This window comes from Sitophilus oryzae, unplaced genomic scaffold (genome assembly GCF_002938485.1).
Source record: "Sitophilus oryzae breed Bouriz unplaced genomic scaffold, Soryzae_2.0 scaffold_1963_pilon_pilon, whole genome shotgun sequence".
Classification (NCBI taxonomy): domain Eukaryota; kingdom Metazoa; phylum Arthropoda; class Insecta; order Coleoptera; family Curculionidae; genus Sitophilus; species Sitophilus oryzae.
In genome coordinates, this window is record NW_022146683.1 from 30,409 (window position 1) to 51,154 (window position 20,746).

Below are 20,746 nucleotides of genomic sequence, written 5' to 3' on the forward strand. Positions count from 1 at the left end.
TTATTTTTCCAGAAATAATAAAAAAATTGGCGCCGGGAGGAACGTATAGCCGCCCATACTAAAATATGTTAATATCTCGAAAACTGCGACTTTCACTGATGTAGATGTTATTACAAACTAGGTTTTTCCCGCGACTACGTTCGCGTTACACCTCGAATAGTTCATGCATTGATTTAAATGATTTACTTTGTATATAGAGCTAGTGAGCCTTACCAATGCCCTATTTAAACTATGTTTTTAAGAGTTTTAGAGCTACTCGTATTTCATATGAAAGTTATCAATTGTCGATTTTCTGGGTATTATACAGGGCAAGTCTTGAATAAGTGCAAATATTTTCAGGGCTGGTAGATCTCGTTAAAAAAATCATATTTTCTCTTTACCGTTTTTCAAATAACTCCAAAATAACTGAGTTATTTTACTTTAATGTATGACGTATTTTTTGAACCACCCCGACCTACCCCTTAGGAGGCACCCCTACTCACTTGAAAATCTTAAATGGCAACACCCAACGTGTGGCGTCTTTTTGGAAAGCTCATGAAAAATGCTAAATGATGATCATAAAGTTTTTAGGGTGGACATTAATGAAAAAGGTGATATTTTCAGCCTAAGTTACAAATTGGGACCCAGCCAAATGACGCAAAAGAAGTATTTTTCAAACCACACCAACCCATCCCTAGGTGAAACCCCCTCACTTCTAATCTCAACATAGCTATACCCCACTTGTGGCACTTCTTTGGAAAGCTAATTGAAATTGCTAAACGATTGTCATGCAGACTTCAACTTAATTACTGGTTAGTGACAAGAAATGTAGGTGTGACAATTTGAAAGAAATTTAAAATGATTATTTATTTTAATAATTGCTCAAAATGACAGCCGTTTTGTTCCATACAGAAATACAAACGATTTTCAAATTCTTTTCTCACTTTTTGGAAAGTCTCTCTCGGAATATTTCGACACGCTTCAGTTCTTCTCTGCCGCAATTCTTGCAACGAACCTGATTTTGTCTTGTAGGATATAGTATATGTAATGTATACTATGGATTTAGTGTAACCCCACAAGGAAAATTCTAAAGGAGTGAGATCAGGTGACCTTGGCGGCCACTCGATTAGACCCCTTCTGCCAATCCATTGCCTTGGATAATATTTATCCAACCACCGCCTTGTGACAATAGAATAATGCGAAGGGGCTCCATCTTGCTGAAAGTGTACGAGGTCTTCATTAAGAGTTATAATAAATTTCTTTGTACCAGCTTTTTTTTCTCGCAATGGTTCATGGACACAAAAAAAATTCATTCTATTGATTTTGACACGTTTTGACGTTTTTGTTTCATTTTTAGGCTCTATTTTTTTCGTTCTTTTTTATGACAGTCGTTCAGCATTTTTTATACGCTTTCCAAAGAGGTGTCACAAGTGGGGTACCGCTATCTTGAGGTTAGAAGTGAGGGGGTGGCACCTAGGGGTGGATCGGGGTAGTTTGAAAAAAAACTCATTTAGCTGGGTTCCAATTTGTAACTTATGCTGAAAAAATCACTTTTCTCATTAATGTCCACCTAATTTTTCGTGTAAGGGGTAGTTTTTCAATTTCACCCTAGAAACTTTATGATCATCGTTTAGCATTTTGGCTTTCCAAAGGGCGCCACAAGTGGGGTGTTACCATTTAGGATTATCAAGTAAGTAGTGGGTGCCTTAGGGTAGGTCGGAGTGGTTCAAAAATACGTCATAATGTATTCCCCTCGATATTATAGAAACGTTATTTTTTTATTTTTTGATATCTTTTTCGTTTAAAAATTATAGCCATTGTAAGTTTTCAGTGGCCCACCCTGTATAATCTATAATGTTTTTTTTAATTTTTATTAAAATGATAATTCTATTACCCGGCCGGATAGCTGTCGCCATTGAATTAAAATACTACTACATCATATCTCTGACTACTACTAACTGCTAGTAACCAATAATTTGTTTTGTGTGGTCTGTGGTCTGTTTTGTTTAAATGTTTTGTTCAGTATTCATGTTGGGGATTTATTTTTAAATTAATGTTAATCGTTAGGCAAACAGTAAACTCATACATTATGTATTTCTTTTGCATAATCAAAATTGTCACTCTACATTTGTCAATCTAAATCGCTGTCTTTTTTAGACAGATGTCACTTGTCTTGTCATTATTCAATTCATTATTCGAATTCTCAGAAGGTTGTTAACAAAAGTTTCATCTCAAAATAAAATTTTAATCAATCACAATTGTTTATCTCCATCATTAATAATACACAAATTACAGTTCAATTACAAACAATTCATTATTTATAGTGATTTGCAGTAATTTTATTAAATTATACGAATATTCTCGTTGATTATTGGTTTGAAATAAATATGACAGGATCCTCCAATGAAAACGCGAGTTATTAACTTTAAATTCTACTTCCAAGGCATGTAAAGAAGTTTCACATCAAAAAATCAGATTTGCTATGTTAGTTGATATGACATAAGTTAGGATTAATTGACGCATTCAACTGTTTTTGGTCACTTCCTGGTTCACCGGAAATCGCTACAACTTTTGATTTTTACTTAAATGGCACTCTGAATAGAATAACATAATATCATATGTCAAGTTTTGACATTTTCGCATATGGTTGATTTGAAATTGTAACATGAGGTTCATAACGACTATTTGACTCGAAATATCAAGTCTATGGTACCAAATTATTCGTAAAAAATACTTTTTCCAAATCTGCTCATAAGTCACCCTTGTTCCATTTGAAAAAATTGAGATATGATTAAAAATACGATTTGGGCATCTTTTAAACGGCCAGGACAAGATACGAAAAATATTAGAAATCACAACCCTGCTACCAAGGATCATTTCCAAGGCTTCGTTAAAAATTATTATTTTTAGCACAGTCATGGCACTCTAGATTGAGATTTAAAATACTTTTTTTAAATCAAAAATGTCGAGAGTGTCATTTTCTATCAAATAAACTAGAAATATACAGAGGGTGACAGGTAAAAATCAAAAACTGTAGTCATTTCCGGTGAAACAGGAAGTGACTAAAAACAACTGAATACGTCAATCCATCCTAATTTATGTCCTATCCCTAGCACGTCCAAATGAAATTACGTTTCTACAAGGGAGACACATGAGAATTTTATTTTTTAACCACTTAATCCATTTTATGGAAGAAAAATGGTACATTTAATACAAAACAAAAATGGAACAATTTTAAGGCTACTTCCCTTGAACTTAGATCGAGATACTTTTGGAAAATACAAAGTTTTGCCTTCCTAATTTTCATTCTAAGAAGATATAATTGGTATCATTGAATAAATATTTCTTAAAAAGAATGAAAAGTTAGGCATCAAATCTGGTATTATTTCCTAAATTCGTTCATAAGAAGTAGTTTTATCTAGCACAAGATGTATATACGAAGCAAAATACATACGTATACACGCGGTAGTCACAACTGCAATGTGTAAACATAGTTTAAACGTAATACACAAGCACTGTGTATCCCTTACTTTGTGTATACGTAAATGCTGTACTGTGGCTACATTGTGAGGCGGACGTTTAACCTTTGTACATACGTGTTGAACTACAGTGTGTTATCGTAGCATATTTACATCGGGGGAATTGTGCCACACTGTGTCTACATCTAATAATGTAAACACATCGTAAATGTGACTTGATGTGCTGTATGGGATAGTAACATACATAAAAAGTTATAGGGGTGAGCTACTTTCGAGACGCACCCGGTATACACATAGATTCACAGGTTTTGTATCACCCTGAGTCTTCGAAAATAAAACTCTTTTTGTCAAAATTAGCCTAGAAACTAATTAATTGATCATTTTAATTAAAAAAACTACAACTGTTTGTTTTTGTATTTTACTATAATTATAATTTCTTTCGGAAGTGAAGAAGAAAAGTGTATAAAACGGTAGTGAAAAATTAATTAAATGTATGATTTTATTAAATTTTCTCAAGTTTAAAGGTAGACAAGAGCCAAAACTTGTCCGGTAATATCCCGATTTCCTTACGGAAACTGATTTTTAAATTAAAAAAGTTTTAGTTGTGTCAGGCAAGGATATTTTTTCATAAAGTAATAAATGGAAGTAGTCTGGAAAGTTTAAAAATAAAGTTTAATAGGTAATAAATATCGTGTTCGTTCTTTATGAGTTGCGTGTAGGCAAATTAAATAAATATAGAGAAATCAAGAAAAGAAAAAAAAAAATATATATATATATAATAAATAATATGAAATATTATAATATACTATTACCAGCGTGTACCCGCGACTTCGTTCGCGTCGAATTAATCATTTGTAATGGTGATGATAAAGCAAAGCAAGAATTTCCATTAACATACAAACTGGATAAACTTTTCTCACATTTATGTCAGCATGAGAAAAAACAATATGACGATATTATTATATAACTTAGTAATATTTGAGGGGTAGTTTCATCTGGTTGGAATTTGACTTTCGAAAAATCCGTTTGCCAAAAATAAGCTTTTTACGTCAAGTAGTTTAAGCAGAATCGTGGTTAATCAATTACTGAACTTTTTGAAACACCCTGTATAATTTTTTAAAAAAATTCAAAATATGTAAAAAACAAAATAAATTATGCGTGTCCAAGCGTTTTCCCGAAAGACTAACCGTTTTTTAAATAACAAATATTGTAATATTTGAGGGGCGTTTTCACCCCCTTGGAATTTGAGATTCCAGAAACCCCTCCTTATCGAACCTCTACACCCCACAGTCAATCCGTTTGCCAAAAATCAGCTTTAAACGTCAAACAGTTTAAGCAAAATCGTGATTAGATACTCAATGGTCATATTTTATGAAGCATCCTGTATAAATGTTTAAAAAATCTTAAAATATGTAAAACAACAAAATAAAATATACGTGTTTAAGAGTTTTTCCGAAAAACTCACCGGTTTTAAAGAAAAAATATTCTAATAGTTGAGGGGTGGTTTCACCCCCTTAGAATTCGAGTTTCGAAAAATCCCTTCTTATCGAACCTCTACATCCTCAAGTCAATCCGTTTTCCAAAAATCAGCTTTTTACGTCAAGCGCTTTAAGCAGGATCGTGATTAATCAATGACCAGATTTTTCGAAACACCCTGTATACATTTTAAAAAAATCTTAAAATATGTAAAAAAACAAAATAAAATATACGTGTTTAAGCGCTTTTTTTCGGAAACTTTACCGTCTTTTAAATAAAAAATATTGTAATATTTGAGGGGTTGTTTCACCTCCTTAGAACTGGAATTTCGAAAAATTCCTTCTTATCGAACCTCTACACCCTAGAATCAACCTGTATGCCAAAATTGAGCTTCTTGCGTTGAGTAGTTTGAGCAGGATCGTGATTAATCAGTAAAGGTACGCGTCCACTAATCGGCGTCGGACGGACGGTACGCATTGGATGAATCGGATTATTTAATTAACTACATTATTTGAATATGACCGCGTTCACCTATCGGCATCGAACCGACCGCACTTCGGCATTTCCGGACGGGATTCCAAAGACGAAATCAAAATCGTCACTATCTAAATAAACTTGGTCTTAAAATATTTAAAAGTGCTTCAAATCTAACGTGGGACATTCGAAAATATTCAAAGAACTTTCTTTCATCTAGAATTAAATCACAAAATAAACTGTGATATTCTCCGAATCTTGGTCTTTTTATATTAATATTATGCACCCAACATTTCTTTCTTTTTCGTTCGTTCTCTTCTTCCTCTGACAACACGCAAATAATTATAACATCTTTTTCGTTCAATAGCGACATAACGCTTATGCTTCAACACCACTTTGCTAACTGCGGAGAGCGAGAGATGCTGATACCGACTCCAATAATCCGTGGTAGTAAACGCAGGACCCAAAAAACATCCGATTTTTCCGATGCGTACCGTCCGTCCGACGCCGATTAGTGGACGCGTACCTTAAGTCAGTCACTTAAGGATTTTATATATTAGTATAGATTTAGAAATTTGTTAAAAATGGGCTCATTTTTGAAAAACACCTTGTAACTCCGAAACGGTAAGAGATATCGATGTGCGGTTTTCACCATAAATATTGAGCTACAGACCCCAATATTAATTTCCGTCTATCTCATATAGAAAAGGGTGTTTCCCTTTAAAAACGTCCAATTTGACCCACCCCGTACATTTTTCAGCCTTCTTTTTTAAAAAAATATTAAAAATACAAGAACTGTCCGGAAATCAAAACTATAATAGGTATTTACTTTAGATGGTCTGTAATTTGCTATAAATGTGGTAATCGTAAATCATACAGGATGTTCAAAATTCTACGCCAAACTGGCTAAAATATAAAATAATTTTTCTTCGTTTTTTTTTTAAATGGGACACTCCATATATCATTTTCTCAATAGATGGAGAATTAAATAATAAACATTTTTTGAATTTGGAGTATTTCAAAATTTTTAACGATTTCGCAGATATACGCGGTTTTATATTTCATATTTATACATTGTTAAATTAAATATGCGGTCTATTGATATTAGCTAATAACCCAATTTCACTGTATGAATTATCAATTAATAGAATAAATAATGCAAACGTGAGGCATGGCTGGGAATATTTGCGTTCCGCCCAAATTATAGGTCGAATAATATTTTTGGAATATAATATAAATAACAGCTGATACAGTTGTTTACCGTTTATCAAATAAGTCCAAAATAATAATTGAATTTTGAAAATTGACAAAAAAAACTGTATGTGGACTATATGTGCATATAAGAGTCAATTTCACTAGTCCGAAAAATGAGCAAAATAAGCGTTCGGCATTTAACGTTTTATGTAAAATTGGCTAGGTATTTTTACATAAATGATGAAGGAAATTAAAGATAAAGGATTACACTATATCCGTATTGTAACACATTTTTAAACAACTTCTTTATTTTTAAGATTTTGATGGTCAAACATCAACAAAATATTGCTCATGTTTGGACTAAATTTTCTCGAAAATAAAGACATAATTTAAATTCCGTTACAATACGGAAATAGATTGAAGTTCTGTGATTACAGTGATATACGAGCCCTAACAACTAAATGTTCGGACAAACAAAAATTTATTAAAAACCTTTGTTTTAATTAACTGAATTATTTACATTTAAGAAATACATTAAAAATATATTAAAATCTAACATTTCTAATGAGTATTCCCAAGCAGCATTTGGACGTCGGGACAACGTTGTGTCACGCGACCAAACGCCGGGGCGCAACGTCGGCACAACCTCGTGCCAACCCTAGTCTGCACTAGTTTGGAGAATAATTTTTGGGTCGAAACGACGTTGGATACCGACGTTGGCTAGAAGCCTAATTTAGTACAAACTGCAACGTTGTTTAAAATCCTAATTCACAGAAATATAAAACTAATATGGCGTCTAAGTCGCGTTTTATCCTAAATTGGGATAATTATAGTAAAAATGTTATTTTTATGATTTAGTTAGAGACATATGTCAGATGGCAGTGAAGGAAAACAAAACAAAAGTATTTAAGTGTGGAGGATGTTTGAAGATCATAATTATTGAATAGTTATTAACGTAATAAGGCCGATAAACAACAAATAACGGCCGGGCTGAAGTTTGTGCATCATAAGCAGCCAAGGCCGTTATTTGTTATCGGCCGTGTTGCGTTCTAGATTTTTCGTCATACTGCAGATTTTTTAGAGCAATAAACACTACTATTTAATAACAAATTTTATTGAACAATAACACAAGTAAGGATAAAAAATACATAATGTCTTATACTAAAATTCATTTTTCATGATAATGAACATGGAAATTAAAAGTGCACTTGTTGTTCTTAGAAATCTGTAATCCTTCCCAGGGATTTACAGATTTTATAGAAGAAGATGATGCTACTGAAGAATGGCAAATATTTGTATCCACTAAAGACACATTATTTTTGGAGCTATCATGAAAAAGTTGATTTGTTATTTTCATTCTTTTTTGAAACTGATTTTTCTATGTAAGTTTCTGCCACTGTTGAAGACTCCCATCCTCCTAGCTCCTTTAGCGATAGTAAATCACCACCATTTTCGGCGAGCATGGTTGCTGATGATCTACGAAATGAATGCCCTGTATAAAGTTCAAAAATTTTGCAATTTTCTGCGGTACGCTCCCGATGGTATGTATACCGACGATTTGCTTAACACACTTGCCTTTCTTGTAACCAATGAAAAATTTTGGATTGTCAAAGTTACGAGGACGCAGGTTGATGTATTTTTTGTATAAACCATAGGCATCAAACGGAAGGCCCGTTTTTGGAATAAGAAATTTCCTATCTTTCTTATTTTTAGTATTTCTTAATGAGACAAGAATATTTTTCTCCGAATCTTCGAAATCATCAACTGTGAGTGACCAAAGCTCGCTGCGCCTACAAGCTCCAAGAATACCAAGCACCAATACAATTTTTTCGAGTAACCAGGTGTAATCATCGGCATCCAGTAGAAAATTATTTATGTCATTCTCCGACAGAACTTTGGCTTTTTTGGTGAATAACCTCGTTTTTGCGCCTCAGAAACATGAACAGTTTACCAAATCTATGAACAAATATAATTTAGATGAGTATGATTAAATATCGAAGAATATAATGGCTTTTTACCTTGATATGTCGATGTTTTCATATACTCTCAACGCAAGCTTCAGCATGGATATCTTTGTCCACAGTGATGTAGGATACATTTCAGACATTCTTTTAGCATAAGCCAGCAATACCGCTTCATTTACGCTGTTTATACTTCTATCCTGCCGCCACTTCAAAAAATTGTCATATTCCTGCTGATATATCTCTCTGGTTATAGTCGGAAGTAAATTTTGAGTAGCCGCAGCCGCTTCCTCCTGTATTTCCAACGGAATTTCTCGCGACATCTCGCTATGGTCTATTTTCCCACTTTTTGAAAAGTCCAACTGACAATAAATAGTCATTGTTGCAGGTGACAGACGTTACGATTACCTTAGAAACTTAACGGCCGCCGGCCGTTATGATAACGTCCGGCGGACGTTATATGCATCTTTTCCATTCTGATTTTGCTTATGTTATAATAATATAACAATATAGTATGACGAAAACATTTTAACCGACTCTGTAACTCGTTACCCAAGGCAAAAAAGATAAACGCAAACAACTTTATTGATAAATGTATTGTTTCTACTTTGAAAAATACTAATGGGCCTTAAAATTAAAGAAGTTTTAAAAATTTTCTTGAATTTTTTTTTAGTAAAATGGCAACCAGGATGGCTGATATCGTCATGGCAAGTTTCTAGTGACAGTTAGTAGCATTTTTCAAAATCGAAATTAGTTTATGGATTTTATTTAAATTTATAGCAGTTTACTTTTATTTAATTTACCTACAATAGTTTAATAAATAATATATATATTAAATATGTATTTCTTATTCTATCAAGGAAAACGAAGAAGTAGTTCTTTGATTTATTTTACGATGACTTGTAGATATATCGATTTTCTAAGGGCCAATTATGGCAAATTCATTTTCTTTACTCCCAGCGACAGGTTTCTGCCTAATAGGTCTTATATAAACCACACTACCATAGCTTTGCGAAATAGAACAAGTAGTTTTTCAAGGAACGCTTATCAGGAAGATTCCTATTTGGATATTTTTGACCATAAGCCCTTGAGGCCAAGAAGCAATGTTCCCCACAAAATAAAATCACTAGTAACATATCCATTCTTTCCGCCAGCAGATATTGCTTTATTTTTCTTGATAAAATAATGAATAGTTACTTATAAACTATGGTAGCTAAAATTAAGTAAACTGTTCTAAATGTAAATAATAATGTCCATAAACTAATGTCGATTTTGAAAAGAGTTACTAACTGTAACTAGAAAATTTCCCTGGCGACACCAGCCATCTTGATTGCCATTTTATTGAAAAATCGCTTTTTATTCAATATCTGAGCTAGATATTGAGTCCGCTTCAATTTATTTTAAAAAATACAGGGTTTTGAAATAACGAAGTTTATATGCAAAAAAAATATTTAAAATAGACCAGCAATTTTTGATACCCCTGTATACATTAAACGAAGCAATCAAATTTTTCAGTTAAGTTTATTTCTCTGGCTTAAAGGTCAGCACAAGAATTAATTCTTAAAAGCAATGTACAGGGTGTTAATAATCTATTCTATTGTAGCATGCATTTTTAAATATCTTTAAATATCTCAAAAACCAAAGATTTTAAACATATTTAACCCTTATAATAAATACCTTTTTTGGGCCCAAGAATCCAAAAATGAAATAAAATACCGGGTGTTCTATAAGAAAAAATATAACTTTGGTATGGATCTTAGTTCTACAACACCCTGTACATGTCAAAATAATTTTAAATTGTAAAACCCATAAAATATTTTGTTTCTACATCTTTTCGTTTTCGTATAATCAACCGAGGCGAATGAGGCGCGCCACCCTGTATATAGACTTTGCTTAAACCAAAATATTAGTATATCTATATCTCTGACTACTACTAACTACTACTAACCAGCAATTTGTTTTGTGTGGTCTGTATTTTGTATAAATGTTTTGTTCGTTATTCATGTTGAGGATTTATTTTTAAAATACGGACGGTTAGTGGTTATCAGTTTCTTTCCCTGTATAAGTGTAATTTGTGTATTTTATGAGGTATATACCATAGGATTTAACGGATTATTGCCCTGTATATTTTGTAGGGACTAGTTAGACCTATTATAATATCGCAAACCACTAAAATTAAAAAATTGCATGGCGCTTATTATGGATTTTCCCTGAACCCTTCAATTCTTAAAGTTATTAAAATAATTAAAGCCTTTAGAAAATAAATTGGAAAAAATAGTACAATTAACTGCAGACACAGATTTTATGATAATCGTTGATTGCCCTAGCTCTATCTCTATATTACATATCGACAACTCCATTAAGTGGCCCTATGTTGTTGGGGCTCTACATTTACTGGGTCAATATTAATGAGATTATATTTGATCGTTGTATTACCGGCACATATACACATCCATAGGCACACATATGCCGATAAAATACCTGGGGTGTCGAAGTTCTATAAATTACTCTATCCAATATAATTCTATCATACACTGATATGTCATTAGAAACAATATACAGGGTCCTACAATAGTGCGTCGGGCATCTCTATCTAATATAATAAAAAATTGAAAAATTTTGTTTAACTGCAATCCTAAAAAATGTACCTACTAGGCCGTATTTTAGAAAAATATTTAAACTTCTACTTCTTCTTCTTCCTGTCCCATATATGCAAACTTGCACGTTGGGGATCATTTTTACAGGGTGGGTCAAATTCGACGCTTTTAAATGGAAACACCCTTTTCTATAGGAGATAGACGAAAACTAATATCGGTGTCTGGAGCTCAATTTTCATCAAAAACATTATGGTGAAAACCGCAAATCAATATCTGTTACCGTTACGGAGTTACGGGATGTTTTTCAAAAATGTGCATTTTTAACAAATCGCTGTAACTTCTTTCCTATGGAAAATTTTGTATATCTATGAAAACATTTCCAACGCACCTTTTTACGTAGAATTTAATAGTCTAAGTATATTTTTTTTAAATTAATAATTTAAGAGTTATCAACAGAAAAACAGAATTTTTATTTGGGACGCCCTCTATATTTTTAATTAACTGAAAAGAATTTAAAATTACCTTTCCAAAAATATAGCATACTTGATATTTTGTTATAATCTCCTTCGAAATACAGAATTTTTAAAAGTTCGCCACTTTTAACTAGTAGGCTTTGGGCCCCTTATTGATGATATGCCCTTAATGGAACTCGAAAACATATATTTCCAGGAAGACGACGCACCACCTCTGAACGCTGAAGTTATCAACAAATGTTTGCAGCCAATTTTAAGAATAATTGAATACCTAACCAAGATCCCAGCCGTTGGCCGTCGAGGCCGCCTGACTTAGTGTCCATGGATCTAATGCCCCGTCTGTCCATAACAGAAGACGGTCGATATGTCGAACACCTGTAGGAAAATCACTTGTGTTGGTTCGCTATTTATTTTTATTGTTATTAGTTATTAGATATAGTTTAAATGTGTTGTTGTTGTTTAAATATATTTTAAATTGTTATAAAATTCTGCATCTCTCATAGCAAATATTATTTTCGTTTTAATTGATGCTCACAGCTAGAATTTTTTTGCGTTACAGCCGGAGCCGTTCAAAGCCTACTTATTTAAAGAGGGCGAATTTTTATATACTCTATATCTCGAAGAGGAATCGAGCAAAATATCAAGTGTGTTATATTTTTGGAAAGGTAATTTTAAATTCTTTTCAATAAATTAAAAACATACAGGGTGTCCCATATAAAAATCAAATTTTCTGTTGATAATTCTTAAATTATTAATTTAAAAAAAAATATACTTAAATCATTAAATTCTACGTAAAAAGGTGCTTTGGAAAGGTTTTCATAAAAATACAAAATTTTCCATAGCAAAAAAGTTACAGCGATTTGTTAAAAATGCACATTTTTGTTTGTTGATATTGATGTGCGGTTTACACCATCACATTTAAAAAAAAACACTAAATCACCACAATACACCAAAACACTTTTATTTTACACTGGACGCGCGTTTCGCTAACCATGTTAGCATCATCAGCAGATGATTATAAACTGAGTTTATAATGATGATGCTAGTTTGATGCATGAGTTTATGATGATGATGCTGAGTTTATAATGATGATTCTAACATGGCTAGCGAAACGCGCGTCCAGTGTAAAATAAAAGTGTTTTGGTGTATTGTGGTGATTTAGTGTTTTTATTTTGCTGTGTAACACCAAAGGTTCCAACCCTCAACAGTAACCACATTTTTGATGAAAATTGAGCTCCAGACACCGATATTAGTTTTTGTCTATCTCTTATAGAAAAGGGTATTTCCATTTAAAAGCGTCGATTTGACCCACCCTGTACATTCTCTCCAATTGATTGTAAAGGTATTGTCTTCTGCCCGACGGAATATGGTTACTGCTTCCGGTATCCCGCTCCAATCCCTGATGTTATGGACCCATAAGCGCTGTTTTCTTTCTGACCCTTTTCGCCCTTTAATTTTGCCCGGCAGGACCAGTTTCAAAATGCAAAAATCGACATTTGTTCAGAAATTTAATTATTAATAAAAAACACGTAAAAAACATATAAGGTTAATCACAAGTTACAAATAAAAATAAAGAAAAAATCAAATTTTAAATATTATTTTTATTTTTAATAAAATGGAGTAAGAAAGAATATATATTACTAAGATCCTCAATATCTTTTCTTTTATTAATACAATTATCATTAATTTAAATTTCTACCATTTCAAGAAAAAAAAAAAACAATCAATCATTTTTACAATCTTTTTTTTTTCTTTTTCTTTATTTTTATTTGTAACTTGTGATTAACCTTATATGTTTTTTACGTGTTTTTTATTAATAATTAAATTTACCTTTCTATGTCAAAATAATTTTTAGTAATGTCAGAAATCATGAATATTTAAGAAGATTTTAACTTTTATACAAAATTTTAGTTCCTTTCTTCCATATGAAAATTGATATATTTTTCTATTTTTATAATTAAACTTTTTACACGTAAGTTTATATAATATTATATTATATTCAGTTGACTTTTGTGATATGTTTTAGCCTTGAAAAAGGAAATATATTTTCCGAAAGCTCGGCGTTTGTAATAAATTGTTTAATTTTTTGCCTCTAGACCGCTATCCCCAAGAATTTTCTTCTTAGTTTTGGTTATATTTGATCGGTCAAGACTTCCTCTTTGTATATATATATATATATATATATATATATATATATATATATATATATATATATATATATATATATATATATATATATATATATATATATATAATATAAACTTTTACACCCTGTATGTCCGAAACTAAGCATTTTAGGCCACATCTATATGAACTTTTTTATAGTTATGGGCTACTTTTCTCAAGTGACTTATATGTTATAAAACGCGAGTGCCATACAAAATTTTATCCAACAGCAGAACTGTTTCATGTCCAATCTCTAAAGAATAATTGATTTAAAAGGATCTACCAGTTTACAATCTTTCATTGTTGCGAATTAACAAATTATCAGGGTGCGTTTATGTTACTATGTAATATAGATGTGCGTTTTTTTTTGTTTTTTTTTTGTAAATAATAGATATCACTGACATTAAGACGTCATTTAAATAAATCGCAATTTTTAGCGATAAAATAGTGAATTATCATTTAGGAAGATCTTCCGCAAGTACTTGGGCCTACAACATCCTGAGCAATACACTGGCCATTGTATGAGAAGATCATCCGCTACATTACTGGCAAATGCAGGAGTGAACATGACAAAGTTAAAAAGACATGGAGGATGGCGATCTGCAACGGATGCGGAAGGATATATCGAAGAGTCCATCAACAATAAAATAGAGATCGCGAAAAAGATCCAAGGAGAATATTATTTTAATTTTTACACATCCAACAATATTCTACATAAATATATTAAAAACTTTCTTTAAACAATTTTCATTTTTTTGTCTTTTAAACTATCTACTTCTGAAAACAGAGGAAATAAAAAGTTTTAAACAAGAAAGTGTAAATCCCTTAAAACAAATCATCCATTATGTAGTTCCCTATTAAAGCAGTAAAATTTATAATTCCAGAGTGCGAAATAATGAATTGACAGCACTGAATTATAGATCAACAAACGTTGTTTTATTTGCTGAGTTTATAGATAGACGTCTGTACGTATTAGGGCTAGTTGATATAAATCTCATTAATATTGATGCTCGTAAACAGCCTATATAGAATACATGGCCGACTAATGCAGAGTTTGGGTTGTATTGAGTGTTAATCGCAATAGCCGTGACATTTTGGAATGTTTAATATTAATTTTTCAAATAACAAATAAAAAAAGAATAAAACTAAAGAAAAAGGTTCTTCCTAAAAATAGAAGAAAAAAACAAGCAGGTAATTTGACCAAAAAAATGTATAGATATTATCTTTAACAGTACTTACGCTTTATAAAAGGACTTAATTAATAATTATTAAATAAAATTAATAATCATAGTAATAAGTATATTCCACAATTGCAGATGGCAGTAGTGTAGTTAGAATTGGTAAAAATATTTTTTTAATTTATCAGTATATTTTATGAATATCGATTTACTAGTTTTAAATATCATTTTTATTTTAATTTTATTTAGAGGTACTTACCACGTTCTTTTGTTATCTCCTCTGTACCGATTTCGTTCACGCTGAGGTCGATCGGAATTTCTTTCTCTATTTTTGCCCGAGGTTTGACAGGACCTAAAACAGGGACAGGAAAGACAGAAAAGAACATCAATTAAATTTAGACACCTCATTTATTTTTTTCCAAAAATATATTCTTATTTATTACTATATATTTAATAAAATATAGTACACTCAGATGCAAAAAAAAACGCAACGGAGAAATTTTTGGTGAAATTTGGAGTGTTATATTTTTGTTATATTTAGGTCTATTTTTATATTTTTTTTATCAAGCTGTATATAATTACATCAACTTTAATTCGTAAACTCAGTGTTTCATAAACTTTAGTATTTGGCATATTATACAGGGTTAAACGAGGGATTGCTTTTTTACTTTAAACTACAAGGTTAAAACACCCTGTGCAATAATTTCGTGTGTAAATTTTCCTAAAATACAATTTTGCGGTTAGAACCATGTCTCCTGAGCATTTTGTTTTTTAGATCATGTCAATACATGACTTGGTTAATGTTTAAGAGTGAAATGAACTTGCCACCAACAATTTGCAATTTTTTCAATTATTATTTCAAAGTTTATTTTTCAATATGACGAGTAGGCGGCTTTGGTAATTATTGTGAACTATATTATTATACTACTATGAACTGCCCATCATGTTCAGCGTGTGTGAAGTGCTTGTCAGGAGGTTTAGAGGTCGCGAAGCGGAACTAGCTTCATTAAATGAACTTCGTTTGGTTCTTAAAGAAGAATGGGAAAGCATAACGCAATAATGATATATGCAGCCTCAACGACAGTATGAACGGACGTATACAGGTAGTTGTAGCAGCCAAAGAAGGTAATACAAAGTATTAGTGTATTTTTTACAATGTTTTTTTCTGTTTGTATACTTGAGTATTACAGATGTTTACTTTAATATCGTTAGTTCTGTTATCGTTATGAATGTTTATTAAAATCAGGACTGTATCGTTAGTCTTTAACGTTTTTTTTTAAATTTACTATAGAGTATCCAATGCAGCCGTATATAACGTTACGATAATGGTCACTCAAATAAAAAATTACATCCAAAAGTAATGATAATTGAAAAAATTGTAAATTGTTGGTAGCAAGTTCCTTTCGCTCTTGAAAATTAACCAAGGCATGTGTTGACATGATCCAAAAAACAAAATGCGAGAGACATGGTTCTAACCGTACAATTATATATTAGAAAAATTTACACACGAATTGAGGTAAAAAAAAATGACTCCTCGATTAACCCTGTATAATATGTCAAATACTAAAATTTATAAAAAACTTAGTTTACAAATCAAAATTGATAGAATTATATACAGTTTGCTAAAAAATTCATGAAAATTGGGCTAAAAATAACAAAAATATAACACTTTAAATTTGACTAAATTTTTCTCCGTTGCGTTTTTTTTTTCATCTGAGTGTATATTAGAATATTTTTTTTTATTATTTTTAGAAAAAACTGAGAATGAGAATACTAAAAATAAACTTATAATTAGATATGTTTATCACCATCTTGTTCGTAAATTTATAAAAGTAGAATACTAAAAATAAATTTAAGTAGTATTGTTTGTTCTGGAGAACTACAAATAAAAATAATCATAAACTAGAAATAGAATTTAAGAGCAATATAAACTTTAATGGTAATATATTTCAATATTATTGCTACCCGTTGGGGTGTAAAACAAATAATATATGTTAGCTCTTTTTTGTAGACAAATTGGCTATAAAATATTGTCCCTCTTATTAAGGCACGTACACACCGATCGTGCAAATTTTTATCAACGTTTGCAAAGGTTTGCAAATTTCTTGCAAATAGTTGTCACTATTCCGGTAGGTGTCCGTTGTCTCTTTGGTGTGAACACGCCTTTATATACTATACTTACTTTTCTTTGTTGTAGTAGTTGTTTTTGTAGTGGTAGTGGTGGGTTTAGGGGTTGAAGGTGTTGGTATATCTGTAAAAATATTAAATATTTATTCAAAACAACAAAAAATATCCTTATGGACGTTCAGTGAGCAACAAATAAATCTAGTAAAATTTAAACTACACGGATTTTGTTATACTATCTGGTAGAATTAGAAAGATGTCAGAAAAAAAGCAATAATTGCCAGATCGTTGTGTTTGTCAGCAAATTGTTGTTGACATCTAATACAAACTTCTGTAAAATAGTATATTATATTGTGTTTATCATCATCCGGGTATAAACTCTCCTGTAATATGGCGCTTATCATGTTTTCCCCCAAATCCTTCAATTGAAAATGGCTGAAACGCTAGAATTTTTTTTCGAAAATCACAAAGTTTTAGTTTTTGCGACCTGATTGACAATATAAAAAAAGTAATTTTAATGCCTAGGCATAAGAATAAAGCACTTTTACGCCTAAACATTTTTCTCCTTCGGGTTCCATCTCCTAATGGAGGTTGGAAATCATCATGGCAATTCTAACTTTGTTAACAGCTGCTCTGAATAACTGGTTTGAAGTCATTCCAAACCATTCTCTCAAATTCTTGAGCCACGATGTTCTTCTTCTTCTTCCTTGGCTTCTTCTGCCCTTTATCTTTCCTTCTATTATGTTCTGCAGCAGGGCATATTTAGGTCCTCTCATTATGTGTCCAAAGTACTCAAGTTTTCTCTTTTTAAGGGTGTTAATCACCTCTTCGTCCTCTTCTGAATTCTGCGTCGCAGTTCTACATTTGTAACCTTGTCAGTCCATGCAATCCTCAGCATACGCCGATAACACCATCTTTCGAATGCCTCAAGCTTCTCCATTTCGGCTTTTTGAAGTGTCCAAGCCTCTGAACCATAGAGTAGAATTGCAAATATGTAACCCCTTAGCATTCTTAATCTCAGCTTTAAGTTGATGTCTCCACTTCAGAGACATTTTTTGAGTTTTACAAAGGCTGCTCTGGCTGTTTCTATTCGAGCTTTTATTTCTGCTGATTGATCCAAGTTTTCGGTCAACCAACTGCCTAGATATTTGTATTTTTGTATTCTCTCCATAGGTGTATCATCTATTAGAACATTGGCTTGGATATCTTCTCTCTTAGTGATTATCATAAATTTAGTTTTCTTAGGGTTCATTTTCAGGCCATAGACTCTACACGTGTTGTTGAGTCTTCGTAGAAGTGTTTGCAGACCCTCCACGTTGTCTGCTATAAGGGCGGTATCGTCCGCGAACCGCATATTATTTAAGACCTGCCCATTAATAGTGATGCCCTCCTTTCTACTAGTCAAGGCCTCCCGAGAAATTGATTCGCTATATATATTAAACAATAGCGGAGAAAGTATACATCCTTGACGAACGCCGGTCAGAATCTTTACTTCATCAGAAAATTGGTGGTCCACTATAACCTTCGCTGTTTGCCTCCAATAAAGATTTGCTATTTTCCTGATATCTCGGCTATCGACATTCATGCCTTTAAGTATTTCAATTAGTCTATGATGTTTAACTTTATCGAAAGCCTTCTCAAAACCTATAAAACACACATACAGGTCCTGATTCATATCAATACACCTCTGTGCTAACACATTTATGCTAAACAGAGCCTCTCTCGTACCCATGCCTCTTCTAAACCCTACTTGGTTATCACTGATTTCTGAGTCCACCTTAGCAAGAATTCTATTATAAATAATTCTCAAAAACACTTTCAGTGTGTGACTCATCAGGGCAATTTTTCGATGGTCGGAACATTCTTTGGCATTGGGTTGAACATTGGGCCTAAACATAAAAGTACGAAAACATATTATTAAACTGACATAAAGTGTCAAATTCAAAGAGTGTAACCATAGTTTTTCGATATACAAAGTTCATCTTAAATAAGTGCAAATGTTTTCAGTGGTAGTATATTTCCACCCCAGAAACACGAGCAAAAGGTTTTATTTGGCGAAAATTTTTTTTTTGAAAATTTCACACCTCTACTTTTCAACCAATAACATGCTTTAATGTTGACTAGTTACCATGGCAACTGAAAAAGTTTCCGGAAATTTTTTCGAGGCGTCACGAAACTTTAGTGGAAATTTTTTGACAGTTGAAAAGGTAAACATAAGATCTACAATCATAATGTGAATGAACTACAATGTCTATATATTGAAATATTACCCATTAGAGTTTTAGCATTTGATGTAACTAAGGTTGGTAATATTTTTTATTTAAGGAAATATGTTAGATATACCTACATATGAATTTCTTCGAAATTGCCATGTTCTAAAAAATATAGTTCTGCCGCCTTTATTTAACTAAAGCTGGTATTTTTCTATTTAACGAAATATGATGGATATACACTTGATTTTGATTTTCGGGTGTTATCTGGTTTTATATTTTCAAATTCTTCTTTAATGACTTGTTGGTTTACTTTTCCAAATCGCGACATTTCGCTATACACTTCTTACTCTACGTACAGACGTTTTAAAACTAGTAATAGCTTAATGACAGAATCGCAAACAAAATGACAAAAAACACATAATATGTCAAAACATCAATACCTTGGCCAACTTAACAAATTGAAATTATTTTAAAATGTCATGTTGGATTAATATTTTTTTTCAAATTTAGGTGTGAAATTTTCTTACCGAATACCACGCAAGCATAAATTATTCCTGGAAATTTTCTTTCGGGCACGAATATTTTAGGAAAATTATCCCTCGTCTTCGACTCGGGATAATTTTCAAAATATTCGTGCCCTCAAAAAAATTTCCGAAAATAATTTAAGCTCTTGTGATATTATAAGTGAAAATTTGGAATTTTTTGAAAAAAATTTTGGAAATTTGTTTAGTTTTTAGTTAAAAATATAATTTGTTGAGAATATGGCAACATAGGTAGTTGATTAAATTTACAAGAAAGAAAATCCAGAAAAGATCTAGTGGTTCTCAAAATTTTAGGAAAAAATCACTTTTTTTTATTTTCAAAGCAAAATATCTCGGTTATTTTGGACTTATTTGAAAAACGGCAAAGAGAAAATATATTTCTCTTATCGAGATCTACCAGCCCTGAAAATATTTGCACTTATTTAAGACTGACCCTGTATAATTACTTACAAGGTATTATTTTTAAATCTTTTTATATATTTGGAACGTTTAAAATTGTTTAAGACATTATTTATTACGTTTGAAAAAATAGCTTGTTCTGTTCGGAGTAAAAAAATTGGCGCCGGGAGGCACGTATGGGCGGCTATACTAAAATATGTTAATATCTCAAAAACTGCGACTTTGACTGGCTTTGATGTTATTACAAATTTTGTTGCAAATATTATTCCTAATCTTAATTTGAAAACCACGTGTCGCAAGCTACCTGTAATTTTGGAGTTACGATTTTTTTTAAATTTTTAACCCGCTCCCATACCCCCGTCCCAACCCCCCACCCCCACCAAAAACTAATGGCCAGATTCTCGGGTGCCACAGTATTTTTGTTCCAAATTTGGTTAAAATCGGTTCAGCGGTTTTTGAGTTATCGTCTTACAGACGGACAGACAAACGGA

At 31.9% G+C, this 20,746-nt stretch overlaps 1 protein-coding gene across 1 annotated transcript in view; it reads right to left on the reverse strand.

Annotated features, from left to right (window-relative positions):
• LOC115883591 (neurotrimin-like) overlaps window positions 1-20,746 on the reverse strand; it is a 310,522-nt gene that overhangs the window by 11,787 nt on the left and 277,989 nt on the right. The window contains exons 8-9 of the mRNA XM_030901948.1: window positions 17,160-17,228; window positions 15,237-15,329 (exon numbers count right to left, since the gene is read on the reverse strand). Coding sequence (XP_030757808.1) covers window positions 15,237-15,329; window positions 17,160-17,228 — 162 coding nt within the window. The remainder of the gene's footprint in view (window positions 1-15,236; window positions 15,330-17,159; window positions 17,229-20,746) is intronic.